We start from the raw sequence: 21,190 nt of genomic DNA, 5'->3' as shown, positions 1-21,190 counted from the left end.
AGGCTTTAAAACAAAATCCACCATAAAACACAAAGAGGGGCACTACATAATGATTAAAGGGATGCTCTATTATGAAGACATAACCATAATAAATATCTACACACCCAGTGACAGGGTTTCAAAATACATAAAGCAAGCTCTAATAGCACTGAAAAGAGAAATTGACAGTTTCACTATAGTAGTAGGAGACTTCAACACACCACTCTTGGTAAAGGACAGAACATCTAGAAAGAAACTCAACAAAGACACAGAAGATCTAAAGGCCACAATCAGGCAACTTTAACTCGTAGACATATATAGAACACTCCACTCGAGAGCTGCAAAATACACATTCCTTCCCTAGGCACATGGAACATTTTCCAGAATAAAACACATCTTAGGCCACAGAGCAACCATCAACAAAATCCAAAACACTGAGATTATACAAAGTATCTTCTCTGACTGAAATACCATCAAGGTAGAAATTAACAACAGGAAGAGAAAGGAAAAAAAAGTCAATCACATGGAAACTGAACAACACCCCACGCAAAAACCACTAGGTATAGAAGAAAACAGAGAGGGGATCAAAAAATTCCTAGAATCAAAAGAAAATGAAAATACATCATACCAAAACATTTGGGACACAGCAAAAGCAGTCCTCAGAAATAAAGTGCAACCAAATTGGTAATGAAGAAGTCAAATTGTCCCTGTTTGCAGATGATATGATACTATATATTAAAAAAAAAAAAAAAGGAACAACACAATTGATAGAAGATACACAATAATCAAAGCATGGTATTTTTCTTCTCTAGAAAAATTTTTACAGCCTCTTGGACATCTTTGTTTCTCAGAGAGTAAATCAAAGGATTCAACATGGGGGTGACTAGGGTGTAACATAAGGAGGCCACTTTACTCAGCTCAGGAAATCTGTCAGGAGTCAGATACATAAAAAAGACAGCACCATATAGCACACTCACGACTCCCAGGTGGGAGCTACAAGTGGAGAAGGCTTTCTTACGTCCCTCCGTGGAGCGTACCTTGAGAACTGTAGACACAATATACATGTAAGAAACAATAATGACTATGATGGTAGGCAAGATGATGATGGTACCTGTAGAAAAAGCCACCACTTTATAGATAAAGAGGTCAGAACATGAAATCCTCTGAAGTGGGTGACTATCACAGTAGAAATGGTCAACAGCCCGAGAAACACAAAAGGATAAGGTGAATGTCATGCTGGTCTGAAGAACTGAACTGATGCAGCCACAGAAATAGGAACCAGCCACCAACTGAGTACACAGACCTGTTGACATCTGAACAGAGTAGAGGAGTGGATTGCAAATGGCAATGAAGCGGTCATAAGCCATGGCTGCCAGGAGAAATCCCTCAGTCACAATGAAGAGGGCAAAGAGAAAGAACTGAGTCACACACCCTGCAAAGGAGATGGACTTGCTCTCAGACCAGAAGTTGATCATAGCCTTGGGCGCAATCACAGAGGAATAGAAGAGATCAATGAAGGAGAGGTTGCCTAGGAAGAAATACATTGGTGTGTTCTGCCGGGGATCAGTCATGATAACGGCCATCATCCCAAGGTTCCCTAGAAGTATCATGGCGTATACAAGCAGAAATAGGAGGAAGAGGAGAATATGCAGCTCTGGGCTGACCCTGAAGCCAACAAGAATGAAGTCAGTCACTTCTGAATGATTTCTTGTTTCCCTGTCACCCATGGCAGAGACCTGCTGAGAGGGACAAGGCAAAATAAACAAAGGAATGCTTTGATTTGATCCTAGTGTTACACTTAATTCTTTAGTGTTAGAATTTAAAGCTACTTTGTAATAATTCTTAATTTTGGCCTTAAAACAGAGATACTGTGACATAAATGGAAGCCAATTTCAACTGATAATGAATTCAAAGGTTAGTTTCATTTCCTAATTCCAGCAATTGGTGGAATTAACTCTTTTGTCTCTGTTCCAGTGCAACATCTTTCCACTGCAACGCATTTCACATTTACGAGTACCACTTTTCTATGTATTTTCCACTCCTGATGTACACAATAACGTCAATATCATGAAACAGTTGTTGGCAGTGAGCACCAATAACTAACATTTTGTAAACAATATATACAGTCTCAGTTTGGAGATATAGGGGGCTTCATTGGCCAAAGTGAGGAATAATTCAGTACCAACGAATATAAAGAATGTGATCGAATAGAAAAATCGCCTAGGAGATGCAATTACTCTTTGTGGGTCACGGGTACTCTTGATTCTGATGAAATGTATATACCCTCTGGGAGAAAAGTTGTGCACATCAAAACACAAAAATAATTTTCCTGCCCTTACCAGGATTTCTCTTCTAGATGGACTCACAAAGCCCTAGCATAACAAAAATTTTCTGTTTCCTGAGCCCAAGGCTCATAGTTCTTGGAGAAGAAGATGACACACAGTCTAGCTAGAGGACATACTTCAGAAATGGACACAGAACAAAAAGACACACATGAGGAACTCCATGAGTGCTTATTTGTTTATCTTCAATTAATTCATTCACCACATAGTTCAATTAGACTTTGAACTCCTTATATTAACAATATGGTCTACACTTTCTCTCACCTCAGGCCTTCATATGCATAATTTTCTTTAGGTAATAATTATAATACCAAACATTTATGCAGTATTTATTATATGCCAGACCCTTTTCTAAGTAACTTATGGAATCTATACAATAATAATATGAGAGAGGTCCTATAATGTTCTGTAGTGTACAGATGAGAAAACTGAGGCACAAATATATGAAAAAGACTGTTGAATGTCAACCACTAATGTCAGAACCAGGATTTGAAGCCAGGAAATCTCCAGAATCCAGCTCTTTTTTACTACAGTATATCACCTTTTGATAAGGGCCACTTCCAGTGTCCTTACCTGGCTTACAATAGGTGAGTTGAAGTTTCACATCTTCAGAATAAACTACCTAATTCTCCAATCTGCACCAAAACATCTTTGTACCCAGCATGCTCCCAAGGTTATAGCCGTCATCAGAGTATTTCAGTATTCTTTCAATACAAACAAGTAGTCCATTTATGACCTACTATTTGTCAAAAGCTCACATGGTTTAAAAGTTACTTTTACCTTCTATCCTCTTGTAAATTACCAGATTCAGTTAAAAGTGAAGAATACCAACGTTTTCCTCCCTAGACAATAATTTTCTTAAGATCAAAATTCAGCTTGGTTTCTGTATATTGTCAGCATCAGCATAATGTTCTGTGTCTGACAATTGAATTAATCAATACATATTTATTATATAGGTAAAAGTGGAATGATAACTGAGCATGAAGATTCATAGAAAAACTTGAAGGCTCTGTAATAGTTCCATGGTTAGTATGGGGTTCCAGGTAAGTAGACCTAAGATTCAATTTGCTTCTCTCACTTTCTGACCGGCACCTTGAAACAGTTACTTATGCTGTCTATGTCATTCTCATACATAAAGTGGGGATAAAAATAATATAAGCCTCAAACGTTTCTTGGGGATATAAATTGAGATAATGTATGTAAATCATCTAGCATCATTTTTTGGCAGAGTAAGTACTCAACAAATGTGAGTTATTCTTTTTATTTTTTATTATACCTTACCTTCTCAATCTCACAATTCACATCAAAATAATTGGTGCTAATGAGGTTTCTATTAATAATATATAAAAGCGTTTTTGGATTAACCATTTGAAGCTGATGGAATGAATCAAAGAAACTGTAATAAGGTTAAAAAGAAAAAACTGAAACAAGTACAATATTTTGCCTAAGGGAGAAGATGACAGAGAAAAATGGCATTTTGTGTTAATGTTATTCAAAAATATATTAATGTTGAAAATATTTACCAGCCCTATTAAAAATTAAATATGCAAACAATTTATTGGAAACAAACAAAAATGTAATTAGGAGATACTTAGCACCTAGTAGAGGTAGTTAAGCAGTGAAAACATAGCCTGTAAGAGTCATGAAATATTATTTTTAATAAGATATTTTATTTATTAACCTTACCTAGGAGCAAAAATACAGGTTATTTTAAGATTTACTCTCAACAAGCCAAGCAAACTTTAATAGGTTTATGACTGAAAACATTTACACATAGAAAAGATAACACTTCCTACAGCAGCCAACAAACAAGCAGTCCATTTATGACTTACTATTTGTCAAAAACTCACATGTTTTAAAAGTTACCTTTACCTTGTATCCTCTGGTAATTTGTCAGATCCAGTTAAAAGTGAAGAATTCCAATGTTTTCCTCTTGCTATTGTTTTCACTCTGGGAATGGTAAACATAAAGTTAACTAATGGCTATGCCACAACTTCAAGTGCTAAAAATCAACTCTTTGAGATAAAATGAACTTCTACAAAAAATGCCCAAATACATGTTCATTATCACAGTTTAGATTCCTCCCATATAGGAATGGAATTTATTTTCCTCGTTGCTCTATTTAAATTATTGTCCTTTCCTTTTAGTAGTTTGTTCCATGAAAAATGCTTTACGTCGCTTTAGAAGAGAGATGAATTTTCCAAATTATGCTCTGCCATACTATAGTAATTCCAGAAATTATATTCTGTAGTCATGCAAGGTAAACCTGAGCAATCAATCAGCAGGATATTCTCTCTCCACCATTCGTGGATGCTTATATGCTTTCAAAGAAGGAGCAAAGATTGCCATGGATATGTAAGAAAGCAGAGGCACTGAGCCATCAGTAATCCCAGATAGTCTGCCAAAATATCTGCAGCAGTTATCCATAATGGCTTTGATTGGGCATACCAGTGCAACATTTTCAAATAATTGCAGCATTGAGGTTTCCCTCATCTTCTGGGAGAGAAGGAAGTTTAAGTCAGTTATTAAGACATCTAGACCTAGGCTCCATGAGGACCACAGAGGCTCTAGATTAAAAGATAATAACAATAGAGTCTAGTAGAACTCAAAGTGCATACAAAGAGTTTTATGGATTCCTGTTTCTGTGGATCCTTTGGGAGTACCAAAGGGATCTGTCAATTTTGATTTCTTCACTGAAAAAGAAGCATTTTCAATGTATTATTAGAGCAAAGTTTTGATTGGCAAAAGAAATAGATATGAAATATCATACTTCAGTATAAATTTTCTATTCATTTGGTCTCAGCAATAATCCTAATGCCTTGAAATGTACCTAGTTGAGTGACTCAAACCTTCTTTTATGAGGATCTGTGCTTTGTGTTCTTGTCTCTGATGAAGTGCTCTAGTTGTTCATTAAGATTTACTATCAGACATAACAATACTAGAAGACATTCTGGAAAATTCCCTGAGTTACTGCCATACTCCTCCTTCCCTCGTTATTAACACTTTCTTTGGCTAATCAGTATCTGTCACCCAAAAGAGTACAAAGCATCCATTTTACCTGTTGGTTCAATGAAAAGAGAATCCCACAAATGTGCAGGAGAGAGTTTCAATTTGTAGTGTATTTTAGAAACTGATTGTCCCTTTGTAAAACTCTTCCTTTTTTGAATAGAAACTATCAGAGTCCAAAGACATATGGGCAGAAAAAAAAAAAAGGTACAAGGAGTTTAGTAGATTTTAAAGTGGCATTCCCAATTTTACCCCTAGCACTTAGACTTGCAGTCTGGTTATGGAAGAAATAACCTCATAGGTTGGTTCCTAATGCAGAGCACAGAGCACATGTGCATGACAGCAACTCGACTTTTCAAAATGTTGACATCAATACTTGGTCCAAGAACTGATTCTTCAATAAGTGTTTATACCACTCCAGTAGCTCATCTGATTCTCTTTGATTAGTTGCATGAACAGTCTATCAAATTTCATGGATATGAGTGCATTGCCTTCCTATTCTTGTAAAATGAGTACCTTGCTACAATGCAATAGTGTAATATAGCATGACAGTGATTAAAATGTTTTTTAGTCCATATCAGGCAGTATTAACTGAAGCAATTTGAACAGAAAAGGCAATATCTATATATTTAGAGCAGTGTCCATACAAATAGCTCTTCCTCCCTCAAGGAAAAATTCCAGTGAGATTAGCCTGAAAACTGTTAGCTGGCTGGTAGTTCGTTCAATTGATGAATTAACTGAATGAGAAGTGAAGTGAATGGGAGAGAGGCTGGAAGATAACAGGTCATTGCCTGTACCAGATTACTGAGAATTCTTCTCAATACCTTTTGTAATTTTCGAAGCATTCATATGGGAAACTAATATTCCCTGGTTTTCTAACCACTTAGGTCCATCCATAAAGAAACAACCTTGTCAATAATCCTCCAATCTTGTTGCTTCACAAGTTCCTGGTAATCCAGTTAAATCATTAGCCACTGCTGATACATCATTGTAGGTGAACATCTCTGCCATACTTCCAGGCAAATTGAACAAGATACACAGCATGAAATTATGTGCATGAAGAATATTTTCATTACACTCTGTCCTTCAGGAAACAGCCATAAGTTGGAAGAGTAAGCTATACAGTCCACTTCCTTCTGATGTCCATATTCAATGCTGCAGCATCTATAAACTGGGCTCAATTTAATTTTCTCCCCAGAAACTCTGAATAGAGAATGTTCCATGTGCTCACAGGTATAGACTGAAATACAGATACACTGGAAATATAAATCATTGCTCATAAAACTTCAGCCAGTTATCATATATACCATTTGCTCTTAATAACAATTCTGTCAAACCCAAGTACACGCCTGAAGAATTATATACCATATGTTCACCTCATTACAGTCATTTGTATCCATAGTAAAGAATACAGTTTCTATCAGGGCCCAAGTTAGGAGCTTTTGATCAAAAGACAACTTGCAGAAAATTTGCTTTTCTCGAAACCTCAGAAGCCAGTGCTGTGATTTTCCAGAGTTTGCAATAGTTTCCACAGAACATCTGATAGTCCATAAAGACTCAAAGCATCACTAGATATTCTTATTCCTGAGTTCAAAGTAGCAACACTTACTTTCCTGAAGAAGTTGAACCAGCAGAAGACCACTGTCATTTTTATGGACCCATGGAAAGTTGGGTGCTTCATGGTTGTATGCACACTGAGAAGTATTATATGTTGGCTCCAAAATTCAGAAAACATCTAACTCTTCATAGTAAGAGGGTGAACAGTCCAGGAATTCTTCTTCCACATTGGAGGGAATAACTCAACATGTTCCAAGCCATTGGATCTAGAAAACTTTCCAGACTTGACACATTCCTGAATTTTCATAGAATATAACCCCATTTGCTGTCACTTATATGACTTATCAAGAAATATAAAGTAGCAACAACTGTACAAGAAAGAAATATGTCAGTATCAGTCATTAACATAGATACACAAATATTAACAAAATATTAAAAAATAGTATATCATAGTGTATAACAGGACATCATGCTCGATAAAGTAGAGAGCCAGTGAAAAAAGAAAGGTTGTCAGCGAGATGGACTGACACACTGGCTGCAACAATGGGCTCAAGTAGAGCAAGGATTATGAGGATAGCACAGGACTGGGCAGTGTTTCATTCCGTTGTACCTATTGTTGTATATGTGTTGCTGTAAGTTGAAACCGACTCGACAGCACCTAACAACAGCAGTGTATAAAAAGATAATATCTCATAATCAAGGTGGATTTATCACAGGAATGCAAAAATGTCCTCATAGTGGAAAATTAATATCATTCATTACATTAGTGGATTAAAGAAGAAAAACATAACATTCCCAATAGGTGAAGACACTCATGTGATAAACTTCAACACTCATTAATGATTTTAAAATGCCTTAATAAACTAATTTCAGACTGCAGAAGTTGGTAAAAATCTTCAGTATCCTCACCTTTGGCCTTAGTGGCTGGTGTATAAATTTGAAAAATGGCCGTATTAACTGGTCTTCATTGTAAAAATATTATCCTGTCACTGACGGTGTACTTCAGGACAGATCTTGCAATGTTCTTTTTGATAATAAATGCACCACCCCTCTTCAAGTCATCATTCCTGGCATACTAGACCATATGATTATCTGATTCAAAATGGCTAATAGCAGTCCATTTCAGCTCACTAATGCCTCAGATATTAATCTTTATGTGTTCCACTTTATTTTTGATGATTTCCGATTTTCCAAGATTCATTCTTCATACACTGCACGTCCTGATTATTAATGGATATTTGCCGCCATTTCTTCCCATTTTGAGTCATGCCACACCAGCAAATGAAGGTCATGAAAGCTTGACTCCATCCACATCATTAAGCTCAAGTCTACTTTGAGGATGCAACTCTTCCCCAGTCATCTTTTGAGTGCCTTTGAACCTCAGGGGCTTATCTTCCGGCACTGTAACAGACAATTTTCCTCTGCTATTCATAATGTTTTCACTGGCTAATTCTTTTCAGAAGTAGACTACCAAGTCCTTCTTCCTAGTTTGTCTTAGTCTGGAAGCTCAGTTGAAACCTGTCTACCAAGGGTGACCCTGCTGGTATTTGAATACCAGTGGCATAGCTTCCAGCATAACAGCAACACACAAGCCTCCACAGTACAACAAACTGACAGACCAGTGGGGACTCACTATACCAAAAAGAACTGGTCAATGTTCAACCACTTCAGGAGGTACCATATGAGCAGAAATCAATGGTACTGAAGGAAGAAAAAAGTCCAAGCTGCACCGAAGGCATTGCAAAAAAGAAGCCTTCAGGAATTGACAGAAAATTAATTTACCAAGTGAGATGTTTCAACAAATGGATGCAGGAAGTAAGATTCTGCTGAAGATCATTCAAAAGTGGCTGCAGCAGTATACTGACTGGAAACTCTGAGCAATTCAAGTTGGATTCAGAAGAGAACATGGAAACAGAGATTTCACTGCTGATGTCAGATGGATACTGGCTGAAAGCAGAGAATACCAGAAAAATGTTTACCTATATTTTTTTGTTTGTTTTGTTTTTTATTCATTGGGCTTTAAGTGAAAGTTTACAAATCAAGTCAATCTCTCATACAAAACTGATATACACCTTGCTATGTACACGTAGCTGCTCTCCCCCTAATGAGACAGCACATTCCTCCTCTCTACTCTTCATTCCCCATGTCCATTCAAAGGGCTCCTGTCACCCTCTGTCTTCTCATCTCACCTCCAGACAGGGGCTGCCACCGTCTCATGTGTCTATTTTAGCCAAGAAGCTCATGCCTCACATTATCAGTTTATGTCTTATAGTCCAATCCAATCCCTGTCTGAACAGTTGGCTTCAGGAGTAGTTCCAGTTTGGGGCTAACAGAAGGTCCAGGGATCTGACTTCCAGGGTCCCTCTAGTCTCAGAGAGATCATTAAGTCTGGCCTTTTTATGAGAATTTGAGGTCTGCATTCCACTTTTATCTTGCTCCATCAGGGATTCTCTGCTGTGTTCCTCGTCAGAGTAGTCATTAATGGTAGCTGGGCACTGTCTAATTCTTCTGGTCTCAGGCTAGTGAAGTCTCTGGTTTATGTGGCCCTTTCCGTCTCTTGGGCTCATATTTACCTCGTTTCTTCGGTGTTCTACATTCTCCTTTGCTCCAGGTAAGTTGAAACCATTTGATGCATCTTAGATGGCTGCTTGCTAGCACTTAAGACCCCAGTCGCCCCTCACCAAAGTGGGATGCAGAATGTTTATTTAATACAGTTTGCTATGCCAATTGATCTAGGTGTCCCCTGAAACCGTGGTCCCCAGACCCCCATCCCTGCTACTCTAGCCTTCGAAGCATTCGGTTGTATTCAGGAAACTTCTTTGTTTTTGGTTTAGTCCAGCTGTGCTGACCTCTCCTGTATTGTGTGTTGTCTTTCCCTTCACCTAAAATAGTTCTTGTCTACTATTTAATTAGTAGACCCCTCTCCCTCCCTCCCCACCCTAGTAACCATCAAAGAATATTTTCTTCTCTGTTTAAACTATTTCTTGAGTTCTTATACTAGTGGTCTCATACAATATTTGTACTTTTGAAACTATTTTCACTCAGCATGCCTTCCAGATTCCTCCATGTTATGAGGTGTCTCACAGATTCATCATTGTTCTTAGTCATTGTGTAGTATTCCATTATGTGAATATAAAAAAAAAACCCAGCGCCGTCAAGTCAATTTCTGACTCATAGCGACCCTATACCATAATTTATTTATCCATTCATCCATTGATGACACCTTGGTTGCTTCCATCTTTTTGCTATTGTAAACAGTGCTGCAATGAACATGGGTGTGCATATATCTGTTCATGTAAAGGCTCTTATTTCTCTAGGATATATTCCAAAGAGTAGGATTGCTGGATCATATGGTAGTTCTATTTCTAGCTCTTTAAGGAAGCGCCCAATGATTTCCAAAGTGCTTGTACCATTTTACTTTCTGACCAGCAGTGTATAAGTGATCCGATTTCTCCACAACCTCTCCAACATTTATTATCTCGTGTTTTTTGGATTAATGCCAGTCTCGTTGGAGTGAGATGGTATCTCATTGTAGTTTTGATTTGCATTTCTCTAACAGTTAATGATCCTGAGCATTTCCTCAAGTATCTGTTAGCCTCCTGAATATCTTCTTTGGTGAAATGCCTGTTCATATCCTTTGCCCATTTTTTTATTTGGGTTATTTGTCTTTTTGTTGTTGAGTTTTTGCAGTATCATGTAGATTTTAGAGATCAGATACTGATCAGATTTGTCATAGTCAAAAACTTTTTCCCAGTCTTTTTACTCTTTTGGTGAAATCTTTGGATGAGCAGAAGCGTTTGATTTTTAGGAGCTCCCAGTTATCTAGTTTCCTTTCTGTTGTTTGTGCATTTTAGTGATGCTTTATATACTGTTTATGCCATGTATTAGGGCTCCTAGAGTTATGCCTATTTTTTCTGCCATGATCTTTATAGTGTTAGATTTTATATTTAGGTCTTTGATCCATTTTGAGTTAGTTTTTGTGCATGGTGTGAGGTATGGCTTTTGTTTATTTATTTTTATTTTTTTTTTTGCAGCTGGATATTCAGTCATGCCAGCACCATTTGTTAAAGAGACTCTTTTCCCCATTTAACAGATTTTGGGCCTTTGTCAAATAGCAGCTGCTCATATGCAGATGGATTTATGCCTGGATTCTCAATTCTGTTCCATTGGTCTATGTATCTGTTGTTGTACCAGTACGAGGCTGTTTTGACTACTGTGGCAGTATATGATCAGGTAGTTCTTTGTTCTTTTTCGGTAATGCTTTACTTATCTGGGGCCTGTTCTGCTTCCATATGAAGTTGGTGATTTGTTTCTCCAACTCATTAAAAAAATATCATTGGAATTTAGATTGGGATTGCATTGTATCTATAGATCCCTTTAGGTAGAATAGATATTTTTACAATATTGAGTCTTCCTATCCATGAGCAAGATGTTTTTTCACTTATGTAGGTCTCTTTTGGTTTCATGCAGAAGTGTCTTGTAGTTTTCTTTGTATAGGTCTTTTACATCTCTGGTTAGGCTTCTTCCTAAGTATTTTGTCTTCTTGGGGGCTATTGTAAATGGTATTGATTTGGTGATTTCCTTTTCGACATTCTCTTTGTGGGTGTGGAGGAATCCAACGATTTTTGTGTGTTTACTTTATATCCTGATACTCTGCTGAACTCTTCTATTAGTTTCGTAGTTTTCTTGAGGATTCTTTAGGGTTTTCTGTGTTTAAGATCACGTCATTTGCAAATAGAGGTACTTTTACTTCTTCCTTACCCGTTTGGATGCCCTTTATTTCTTTATCTAGCCTAATTGCTCTGGGTAGGACCTCCAGTATAATGTTGAATAAGAGTGGTGATAAAGGGCATCCTTGTCGGGTTCTCAATCTCAAGGGGAATGCTTTCAGACTCTCTCCATTTAGGATGATGTTGGCTGCTGGCTTTGTATAAATTCCCTTTATTATGCTTAGGAATTTTCCTTCTATTTCTATTTTGCTGAGAGTTTTATCAAGAGTGGGTGTTCAACCTTGTCAAATCCCTTTTCTGCACCAATTGATAAGATCATGTTGTTCTTGCCTTTTGTTTTATTTATATGATGGATTACATTGATTGTTTCACTAATGATGAACCATCCCCGCATACCTGGTATGGATCCCACTTGGTCATGGTGAATTATTTTTTTGATATGTTGTTGAATTCTATTGGCTAGAATTGGTTGAGATTTTTTTCATCTAAGTTCATAAGGGATATATGTCTGTATTTTTTTTTTTTTTTTTTTTTTTTGGTGTCTTTACCTGGTTTGGTATCAAGAATATGCTGGATTTATAGAATGAGTTTCGAAGTACTTCTTTACCTGGTTTTGGTATCAAGAATATGCTGGATTCACAGAATGAGTTTGGAAGTACTCCATCCTTTTCAATGTAAGGAAATACCTTTATTAGTAGTGGTGTTAACTCTTCTCTGAAAGTTTGGTAGAGCTCTCCAGTGAAGCCATCCAGGCCAGGGTTTATTTTTATTTGGAGCTTTTTAATTACCTTTTCAGTATCTTCTTTCGTTATGGGTTTATTTAATTGTTCTACCTCTGTTTGTGTTAGTGTGTTTCTAGAAATTAGTCCATTTCCTCTGAGTTTTCAATTTTTTTAGAATACAATTTTTCATAGTAATCTGATCTGATTCATTTAATTTCAGTTTCGTCTGTTGTGATGTTGCCCATCTCATTTCTTATTAGGGTTATTTGCTTCCTCTCCTATTTTTGTCTTGTCAGTTTGGTCAATGGTTAATTGATTTTGTTATTTTTTAAAAAAAGAACCAGCTTTTGGTCTTGTTAACTCTTTCAATTGTTTTTCTATTCTCTATTTCATTTAATTTTGCTTTAATGTTATTATTTGCTTTCTTCTGGTGCCCGAGTGTTTCATTTGTTGCTCTCTTTCTATTTGTTCAAGTTGTAGGAATAATTCTTTGATTTGGGTCCTTTTTTTATTTTTGAATGTGTGCATTTACTACTATAGATTGTTCTCTCAGCACTGCTTTAGCTGAATCCCAGAGGTTCTGATAGGAAGTGGTTTCATTCTCATTGGATTTTGTGAATTTCTTTATTCCGTCCTTAATTTCTTCTATAACCCATAATTTTTGACCAAGCTGTTTTACAGTTTCTAAGTGTTTGATTTCATTTCTCTGCCTTTTTTGTTGTTGATTTCTACTTTTATGGCTTTATGGTCAGAGAAGATGCTCTGTAATTTTTTGATGTTTTGGATTCCTTTAAGGCTTGCTTTATGACCTAATATGTAGTCTATTCTAGAGAATGTTCCATGTGCGTTGGAAAAGAAAGAACACTTGACTGCTGTTCAGTGGAGTGTTCTGTATATGTCTGTGAGGAAAAGTTGGTTGATTGTAGCATTTAGATCTTCCATGTCTTTATTGAGCTTCTTTCTGGATGTTCTATCCTTCACTGAAAGTGGTGCATTGAAGTCTTCTACTATTATTGTAGAGCTGTCTATCTTGCTTTTCAGTCAGTGCTTAGAGTTTATGTATCTTGAAGCTCTGTCACTGGGTGCATAAATATTAAATATGGTTATACCCTCCTGGTATATTGTCCCTTTAACCATTATATAGTGTCTTTCCTTAACCTTTGTGGTGGATTTAACTTTAAAGTCTATTTTATCAGAGATTAATATTGCCATTCCTGCTGTTTTTTGATTTTGTTTGCTTGATATATTTTTTTCCATTCTTTGAGTTTTAATTTGTTTGTGTCTTTAAGTCTAAGGTGTGTCTCTTATAGGCAGCATATAATGGATCATGTTTTTTATCCATTTTGCCACTCCGTCTCTTTATAGGTACATTTAGTCTGTTACATTCAGCATAATTATGGATACGTATGAGTTCAGTGCTGTCATTTTGATTTTGTGTGTGTGTTGTTGACAGTTTCTCTTTTCCACTTAATTTTTTGTGCTGAGTAGTTGTTCTTTATATACTGTCTTTTCCTCTTTTTCATTGTTGTTATTTTGTTTTTGATGAGCCTTTATATTTTCCTTTACTTTATTTTGATGTGCAGAATTATTAGTTTCCTTTGTGGTTACCTTAAAATTTACCATAATTTTTCCAAGTTTAAACCAAACTTTTTTTAAACCAAGAAACCTTGACTTTCTCTCCATATGACAGATCTATGACTACATTTTTTAGTTCCTGTTTATTAACGTTGTAATCTTTTACATAATGATGTTGCTGTTTCCCTGTTTTGAGCATTTTTTTATCTAGATTTATTTTTTTGATTTCCATATCTGGGTTGACATCTGGCTACTCTGTCCTGTGTTCTAGTCTTGGGTTATTATCTGATGTTATTGATTTTCTAACCAGAGAACTCCCTTTAGTATTTCTTGTAGTTTTGGCTTGGTTTTTGCAAATTCCCTAAACTTCTGTTTATCTGGAAATGTTCTAATTTTGCCTTCATATTTGAGGGATGGTTCTGCTAGATATATGATTCTTTGCTGGCAGTTTTTTTCTTTCAAGACTTTATATATGTCATCCAATTGCCTTTTTGCCTGCATGGTTTCTACTGAATAAAAAACCAAACCCATTGGCATCGAGTATATTCCAGCTCATAGCAACCCTATTGGTCAGAGTAGACCTGCCCCACAGAGTTTCCAAGGAGTGCCTGTGGATTTGAACTGCCGACCTTTTGGTTAAGCAGCCATAGCACTTAAACACTATGCCACCAGGGTTTGCTGAGTAGTCCGAGCTTGTTCTTATTGACTCTCATTTGTAGGTGACTTTTCATTTCTCCCTAGCCACTCCTAAAAGTTTCTCTTTTTGCAAGGTTGATTATAATATGTCTTGGTGACTTTCTTTTGGGATCTACCTTATGTGGGATTCGATGAGCATCTTGGATAGATATCTTCTCATCTTTCCCAATATCAGGGATGTTTTCTGTCAACAAATTTTCAACAATTCTCTCTGTATTTTCTATTCTCTTTCTCTGTTCTTGTAGTACAGTCACTTGTAGGCTATTTACCTTTATAGAATCCTACGTGATTCTTAGGGTTTCTTTTTTTTTTAATTCTTTTATCTGATTTTTATTTGAATATATTGATGCCAAGTGTTCTATCTTCAATCTCACTAATTCTGGCTTCCGGTTCCTCATTTCCTCTCCTCTGACTTTCTATTGAGTTCTCTAATTCTGAAATTTCATTGTTAATATTCTGAGTTTCTCATAGTTAACCATTTATTTAACAAAATAATTAACACATTAACTCATTTCCCTCTACATTTCTTCCTACTGCTATACTTTTTTATCACCACTTACTCATTCAAGTTCGAAATTGGGAAGATATGTCTCAGTGTTTTACACCCTCTTTTTTAACTAATCAGTTAATATGGTCTCTGCATTTTACCTAAATTTTTAAAAATATGTCCTTCTTCAATACCCTAGGCATACTTCAATTCCATCTCAGTAACAGGAACTGCTGCAGCAGTTTCCTGACTCTGGTCTTGCCCAAAATATGCACTTTCCACATAGCCCAAGAAGAGCTTCCCTGATTACCAACCACCTAGCCTAGTGATCTCTGTATCTTTGACATTCACTCCTCTGGATTTTAATTGTCTGTCCAAGGATTTGATTCTCTCACTACATTGTAAGTTCCCTGAGGGCTAAGGCTGCTCATCCCTCATCTTACCACGAGACTAGAACATACTACACAGGTAGCCAACAAATTAATCAAATGAGTAAATATATTCAGAGACAGAGATAAATAAACTGTGGATCACACCATATTGTTATGATTCTCTTGCTTCTATGCCTTCTTTAAATATTCTTTAGCAAAAACTAAACCAGGGCAAAATTATGAAAATACAAATAGAGGGAATGTTGGATCCGAAACATTTGCAGATTTCCACCTCCCTTTTATCAGAATCTAGAAATAAGCAGTACTTCATAGCATTCTACAATGCCTGCCACATAACACATATTTGTTACACAATTTTCCCAGTTATTTATATAATAAAGATAATTTGTTTCATCTTATTATTAATTCCTCTTTATGTACCACTGTCTTAGGGTGGGTTCTCTAGAGAAGCAAAACCAGTAAAGCATATAAATATATAAAGAGATTTCTATTAAGGAAATGGCTCAAATGATTGTAGAGGCTGAAACATCCCAAGTCTGTGTATCAGCACAGAGGCTTCTCTCAATTCACGAAGCAGCAGTGTCTGGCAAACCCAAGAATGGCAGGTCGAAGAGAAGTGCTCCTGCTCTCAGGATGTGAAGATCAACAAATTTCAAAATCTCCAGATAAGCTGATAGGTCAAGTTCCAAGAGACAGAGGTCAGATGAACAGGAGGCAGTACAGGATCCACAGTGAGCAAAGAAGTGAGAATGTCCACCTATATTTGGATGCAGGTCACACCTCCAAGGTAACTCCCTTTCAACTCAGTGGTTACTCACAGCAGATTCAATTATTGGAGTGATCACATATAAACACTTGAAAATCATGGCCCAGCCAAGCAGACACAGAATCTTAACCATCACAGTCTACCACTTGACAACTTGCCACAAGTATACATCTCCTTAAACCATATATAATCTCTGAATAAAGACAATTATAAAGTTATACTTGCCCCTAGCATGACACAACTAAAATGTGTACAACCAAAAATGCACTAGACCTGTTTATATCTTATATTTTATAAGTGAAGAAAACAAAAATATTTTATGTACATATGCAAAGCAGAAATACTCATAACAATTAGTCCTCATTTCTCCAACTTGTCACATGGCAGTAACTGCTATTTAGAACTACCTTCTTCCACTTACCCAGTCCGTATTCCCTTTCCCCTCAGCAAGCACCTCAGTTGTTTGTGGTCCTTTGCCTGGTGGGGTGACCCAAACCTTCATTCCTGAAGGGTCTGAGTCATTAGTAATCATGTTGGAATTAGGTTGCTGTAGTTTTCCGTTGACTATAATCACAGGGCATGCTAGTACTAAGAGACATGCTAAGTTATCACCTGCATTCCAGACATACTCTTCTTTACTTCCATTATGTAATACTGATCCATTTGTACAGTTATTATATATTATATATTTGTACAGTTATTATAATTATAGTTATAGCTGAACTATAATTCATCCATTTGTACAGATCAAGTAAATATTTAACAGATTTCCTATCTGTGTCACTCCGAGGGACACTACGACTAAGTAGCCAATGCCATAAGTTCATACGAGTCATGCTATTCTTATTACTGTTTTGACTCCGCGGTCCATTACTGTAACCACGCCCACCTTGTCTTTGTTGACTGAGTGCACCTACCACCACGGGGTCCAATCAGCACCAATGAATTCGGTGCCTTAATTCAGTTAGGGCAGTTCCCACTGTCAAATCTGAAATACATAAAATAGCAATCACAGCAGACTTCGAGGATGCTGCAGCTCCCTTCGCAAATTCGTTCCTCACAGTTGTGGTAAAAGGTGTGTCCTCTGGGGACTCCAGGTGTGGGTCTAACCTGATAAATCCACTCTAGCATGCCTATTTTCCTAAGCCTTTGGATACCTTCTTCTACAGTAAACCAAGGCAGGTCTGGCACTTCAACTTGATTTAGTGTTGGCCACCTTAAAATCCCTGCTTCAGCAATCCAACCAAATAATTCCTCAAGCTGAAACACTGAATGAAGAATCTGTGTTTAGTGGACCCATATCAATAAACCCAGACTGATCCATCTTTATGTTCCTCGCACCATTATCCCACACCCTTAATAGCCATTCCCACACATATTCCCCAGATTTCTGTTTGTACATATCAGAAAATTCAGTCCGTTCTTTTGGAGTGTGGCATACCTCCTCCTGGGTCACACTTTGTACTTCACCTTTTGGGGCTCGCTAGGAGTTAAGTCTAGTTATAGGTCTAGAAGCCAAAATCAGTAGTGTGGAATTGTTTTGAGAACCTTCAGCATTGTCTTGTGTAGCATCTGCCTCAGGTGATGCCCCAGGCAATGACTCAGGCAAGGGCTCTTTAGAGGCAGCTAGGGTAGGACTAATCTCATTGAATGGGAGTGGAGGGACTAATGATTTTTCTGGGCAAGGTGGTTTAGCAGGCAAGCATGAAATAATCTCTTCAGATGGGAGTGGTTCTGCTGGCAGGAGTGATACAACAGAATTTAGGGGCTCAGTATCTCCAGCTTCCTGATTATCTGCCCATATGTCCCCATCCCACATTTCAGGATCCCATCTCTTTCCAATCAATGCCTTAGTTTAACTTCAGACACCTCTCTAGGTAGGCAGTTGAGCTGGCCTTGTAATTCAGCCACTTTTACAAGAAGGCTCTGGGTTTGGTTTTCAACAATTTCAGCTCTGTTACTACAAGAAGTAAGGCTTTTTTTCAAAGCACAAGTGGAAGCCTTAAGGTCATTTATGTGGCACTTGAGCTTTGATTCTGAAGCCCTGAGCACATCTCTCTTTCACCAGTTTTTCTAGTGAAAGTAGGACCAACCAACCAGCTTCCATATACTTCTCATTCTGACATAACTGTAGAAAGATATCACACATGTGTTCACCCAGAGCCTCGCCTTTCACCAATACCTGATTTACTGGTGGTGATATTTTGCATAATTGTATCACTACCTCACGCCATGAATTAGCAGTGCCCTCTTCACTGCTGGAAGCAGAGTCATCAACATCCTTAAGTCTAACCAGACTTGAGAACCAATTTAGAAAGCTCATTCTTACAATTTTGTTTCTCTAGAACCACTCTCAGTACCAAATGTCTTAGGTGGGATCTCTAGAGAAGCAAAACCAGTAAAGCGTATAAATACATAGAGAGAGAGATTTATGTCAAGGATATGGCTCACACAGTTGTAAAGGCTGAAACAGCCCAAGCCCATGTATCAGGACAGAGGCTTCTCTCAATTCACATAGCCGCAGGGTCTCGTGAACCCAAAAATGGCAGGTCAAACAGCAGGGCTTCTGCTCTCAGGCTGTAAAGCTCATCGAATTTCAAAATCTGCAGATAAGCTTATAGCTCAAGTCCCCAAGAGCTGGAGGTCAGAGGAACAGAAGGCAGTGCAGGATCCAGAGTGAGCAAAGAACATCTGCTTATATTTGGATGCAAGCAACACCCCCAAGAAAGTCCCTTTGAACTGACTGACTACTCACAACAGATTCAATCATGGGAGTGATCACATATAAACACTGAAAATCATGGCCCAGCCAAGTTGACGCACAATCTTAACCATCACAACCACATATAAAATACTTGCTTGAAGGTGAAAACCATTTAACATGCTAAAGAAACCAGTTATAAAATTGGAAAAATGTGTATTTTATAAAAAAAAAAATAAGTTGGGCATCATTGTCAATTATCCAGTATCATGTATAGGCGAGAGAGAGAATTTCAAAAACTAACACCAGATAAAATATTGTTCAACTGCATCCTTCAGCAGTATGCCATGAGAATCAATAGATATGAATTCTCTGAAATAAAATATTATCAAAGATCAGTGGGGGCATTACTCTTAAAAATTCTTCTACATCTACAACATCCAGGACTGTCAGTACTAAAACCACATCAGGAAAAAAAAAAAAATTAGGTAATATAAGGGAGGATTATATTACATGCAAAAAGCTCCTTAGAATTTCTTTAATTAAGAAACACAAATATATTAATAAAATGCACAATGAAATTGATAGAACACAAATGATAATCAAAGGATGGTACTTTTTGTCTCTAGAATATTTTTTACAGCTTCTTTGACATCTTTGTTTCTCAGAGAGTAAATCAAAGGATTCAACATGGGGGTGACTAGGGTGTAACATAAGGAGGCCACTTTACTCAGCTCAGGAAATCTGTCAGGAGTCAGATACATAAAAAAGACAGCACCATACAGCACACTCACGACTCCCAGGTGGGAGCTACAAGTGGAGAAGGCTTTCTTACGTCCCTCAGTGGAGCGTATCTTAAGAACTGTAGACAAAATATACATGTAAGAAACTATAATAACTATGACAGTAGGCAAGATGATGATGGCAGATAAAGAAAAAGCCACCATTTTATAGATAAAAAGATCAGAACATGAAATTCTATGAAGTGGGCGAATATCACAGTAGAAATGGTCAACAGCCCGAGAAGCACAAAAGGATAAGGTGAATGTCATGCTGGTCTGAAGAACTGAACTGATGCAGCCACAGAAATAGGAACCAGCCACCAACTGAGTACACAGACCTGTTGACATCTGAACAGAGTAGAGGAGTGGATTGCAAATGGCAATGAAGCGGTCATAAGCCATGGCTGCCAGGAGAAATCCCTCAGTCACAATGAAGAGGGCAAAGAGAAAGAACTGAGTCACACACCCTGCAAAGGAGATGGACTTGCTCTCAGACCAGAAGTTGATCATAGCCTTGGGCGCAATCACAGAGGAATAGAAGAGATCAATGAAGGAGAGGTTGCCTAGGAAGAAATACATTGGTGTGTTCAGCCGGGGATCAGTCATGATAATGGTCATCATCCCAAGGTTCCCTAGAAGTATCATGGCATATACAAGCAGAAATAGGAGGAAGAGGAGAATATGCAGCTCTGCGCCGACTCCGAAGCCAACAAGAATGAAATCAGTCACTTCTGAATGATTTCTTGTTTCCCTGTCACCCATGGCAGAGACCTCCTGAGAGGGACAAGGCAAAATAAACAAAGGAATGCTTTGATTTGATCCTAGTGTTATGCTTAATTCTTTAGTGTTAGAATTTAAAGCTACTTTGTGATCATTATTAATTTTAGCCTTAAACCAGAGATTAAAAAAAAAAAAAAAACCAAACCTAGCGCCGTCGAGTCGATTCCGACGCATAGCAACCCTATAGGACAGAGTAGAACTGCCCCCATAGAGTTTCCAAGGAGCGCCTGGCCGATTGGAACTGCTGACCTTTTGGTTAGCAGCCATAGCACTTAACCACTACGCCACCAGGGTTTCCAAAACCAGAGATACTGTGATGTAAATGGAAGTCAGTTTCACCTGGTGATGAATTCAAAGGTTAGTTTCATTTCCTAATTCCAGCAATTGGTGGGATTAACTTGTCTCTGTTCTAGTGCCATGTCTTTCCACCGCAATGCATTTCACATTTACAAGTAGCACTTCTCTATGTATTTTCCACCCCTGATTTACACGATAATTTCAACATCATGAAACAGTTGTTGAAAGTGAGCACAAATAACTGACATTTTGTAAACAATTTATATAGTCACAGTTTGGAGATATAGGGTATTCATTAGTCTAAGGGAGGAATAATTGAGTACCAATGAATATAAAGAATGTGACGGAATCAAAAAACCTCCTGGCAGATGCAATTAC

The 21,190-nt window shown here is 37.5% G+C and overlaps 2 protein-coding genes across 2 annotated transcripts; both read right to left on the bottom strand.

Annotated features, from left to right (window-relative positions):
• Positions 1 to 764: 764 nt before the first annotated feature.
• LOC126075540 (olfactory receptor 9K2-like) lies at positions 765 to 1,739 on the bottom strand. Its single transcript, XM_049883382.1, has one exon. The coding sequence runs from the start codon at positions 1,704 to 1,706 to the stop codon at positions 765 to 767; it is 942 nt and encodes a 313-aa protein (XP_049739339.1). The 5' UTR covers positions 1,707 to 1,739.
• A 17,816-nt stretch (positions 1,740 to 19,555) lies between these two features.
• Positions 19,556 to 20,530, bottom strand: LOC126075539 (olfactory receptor 9K2-like). Its single transcript, XM_049883381.1, has one exon. It carries the CDS (start codon positions 20,495 to 20,497, stop codon positions 19,556 to 19,558), a length of 942 nt encoding a protein of 313 aa, XP_049739338.1. The 5' UTR covers positions 20,498 to 20,530.
• Positions 20,531 to 21,190: the final 660 nt, after the last annotated feature.

Source organism: Elephas maximus, chromosome 4 (genome assembly GCF_024166365.1).
Source record: "Elephas maximus indicus isolate mEleMax1 chromosome 4, mEleMax1 primary haplotype, whole genome shotgun sequence".
Lineage (NCBI taxonomy): Eukaryota > Metazoa > Chordata > Mammalia > Proboscidea > Elephantidae > Elephas > Elephas maximus.
Note: the sequence above shows the minus strand (reverse complement) of the source record. Positions and strands in the feature narration are given on the sequence as shown.

What these genes read in the sequence shown, in the direction of transcription:
- LOC126075540 (XM_049883382.1), bottom strand. Translation starts at nt 1,706, where the DNA reads ATGGGTGACAGGGAAACAAGAAATCATTCAGAAGTGACTGACTTCATT.
- LOC126075539 (XM_049883381.1), bottom strand. Translation starts at nt 20,497, where the DNA reads ATGGGTGACAGGGAAACAAGAAATCATTCAGAAGTGACTGATTTCATT.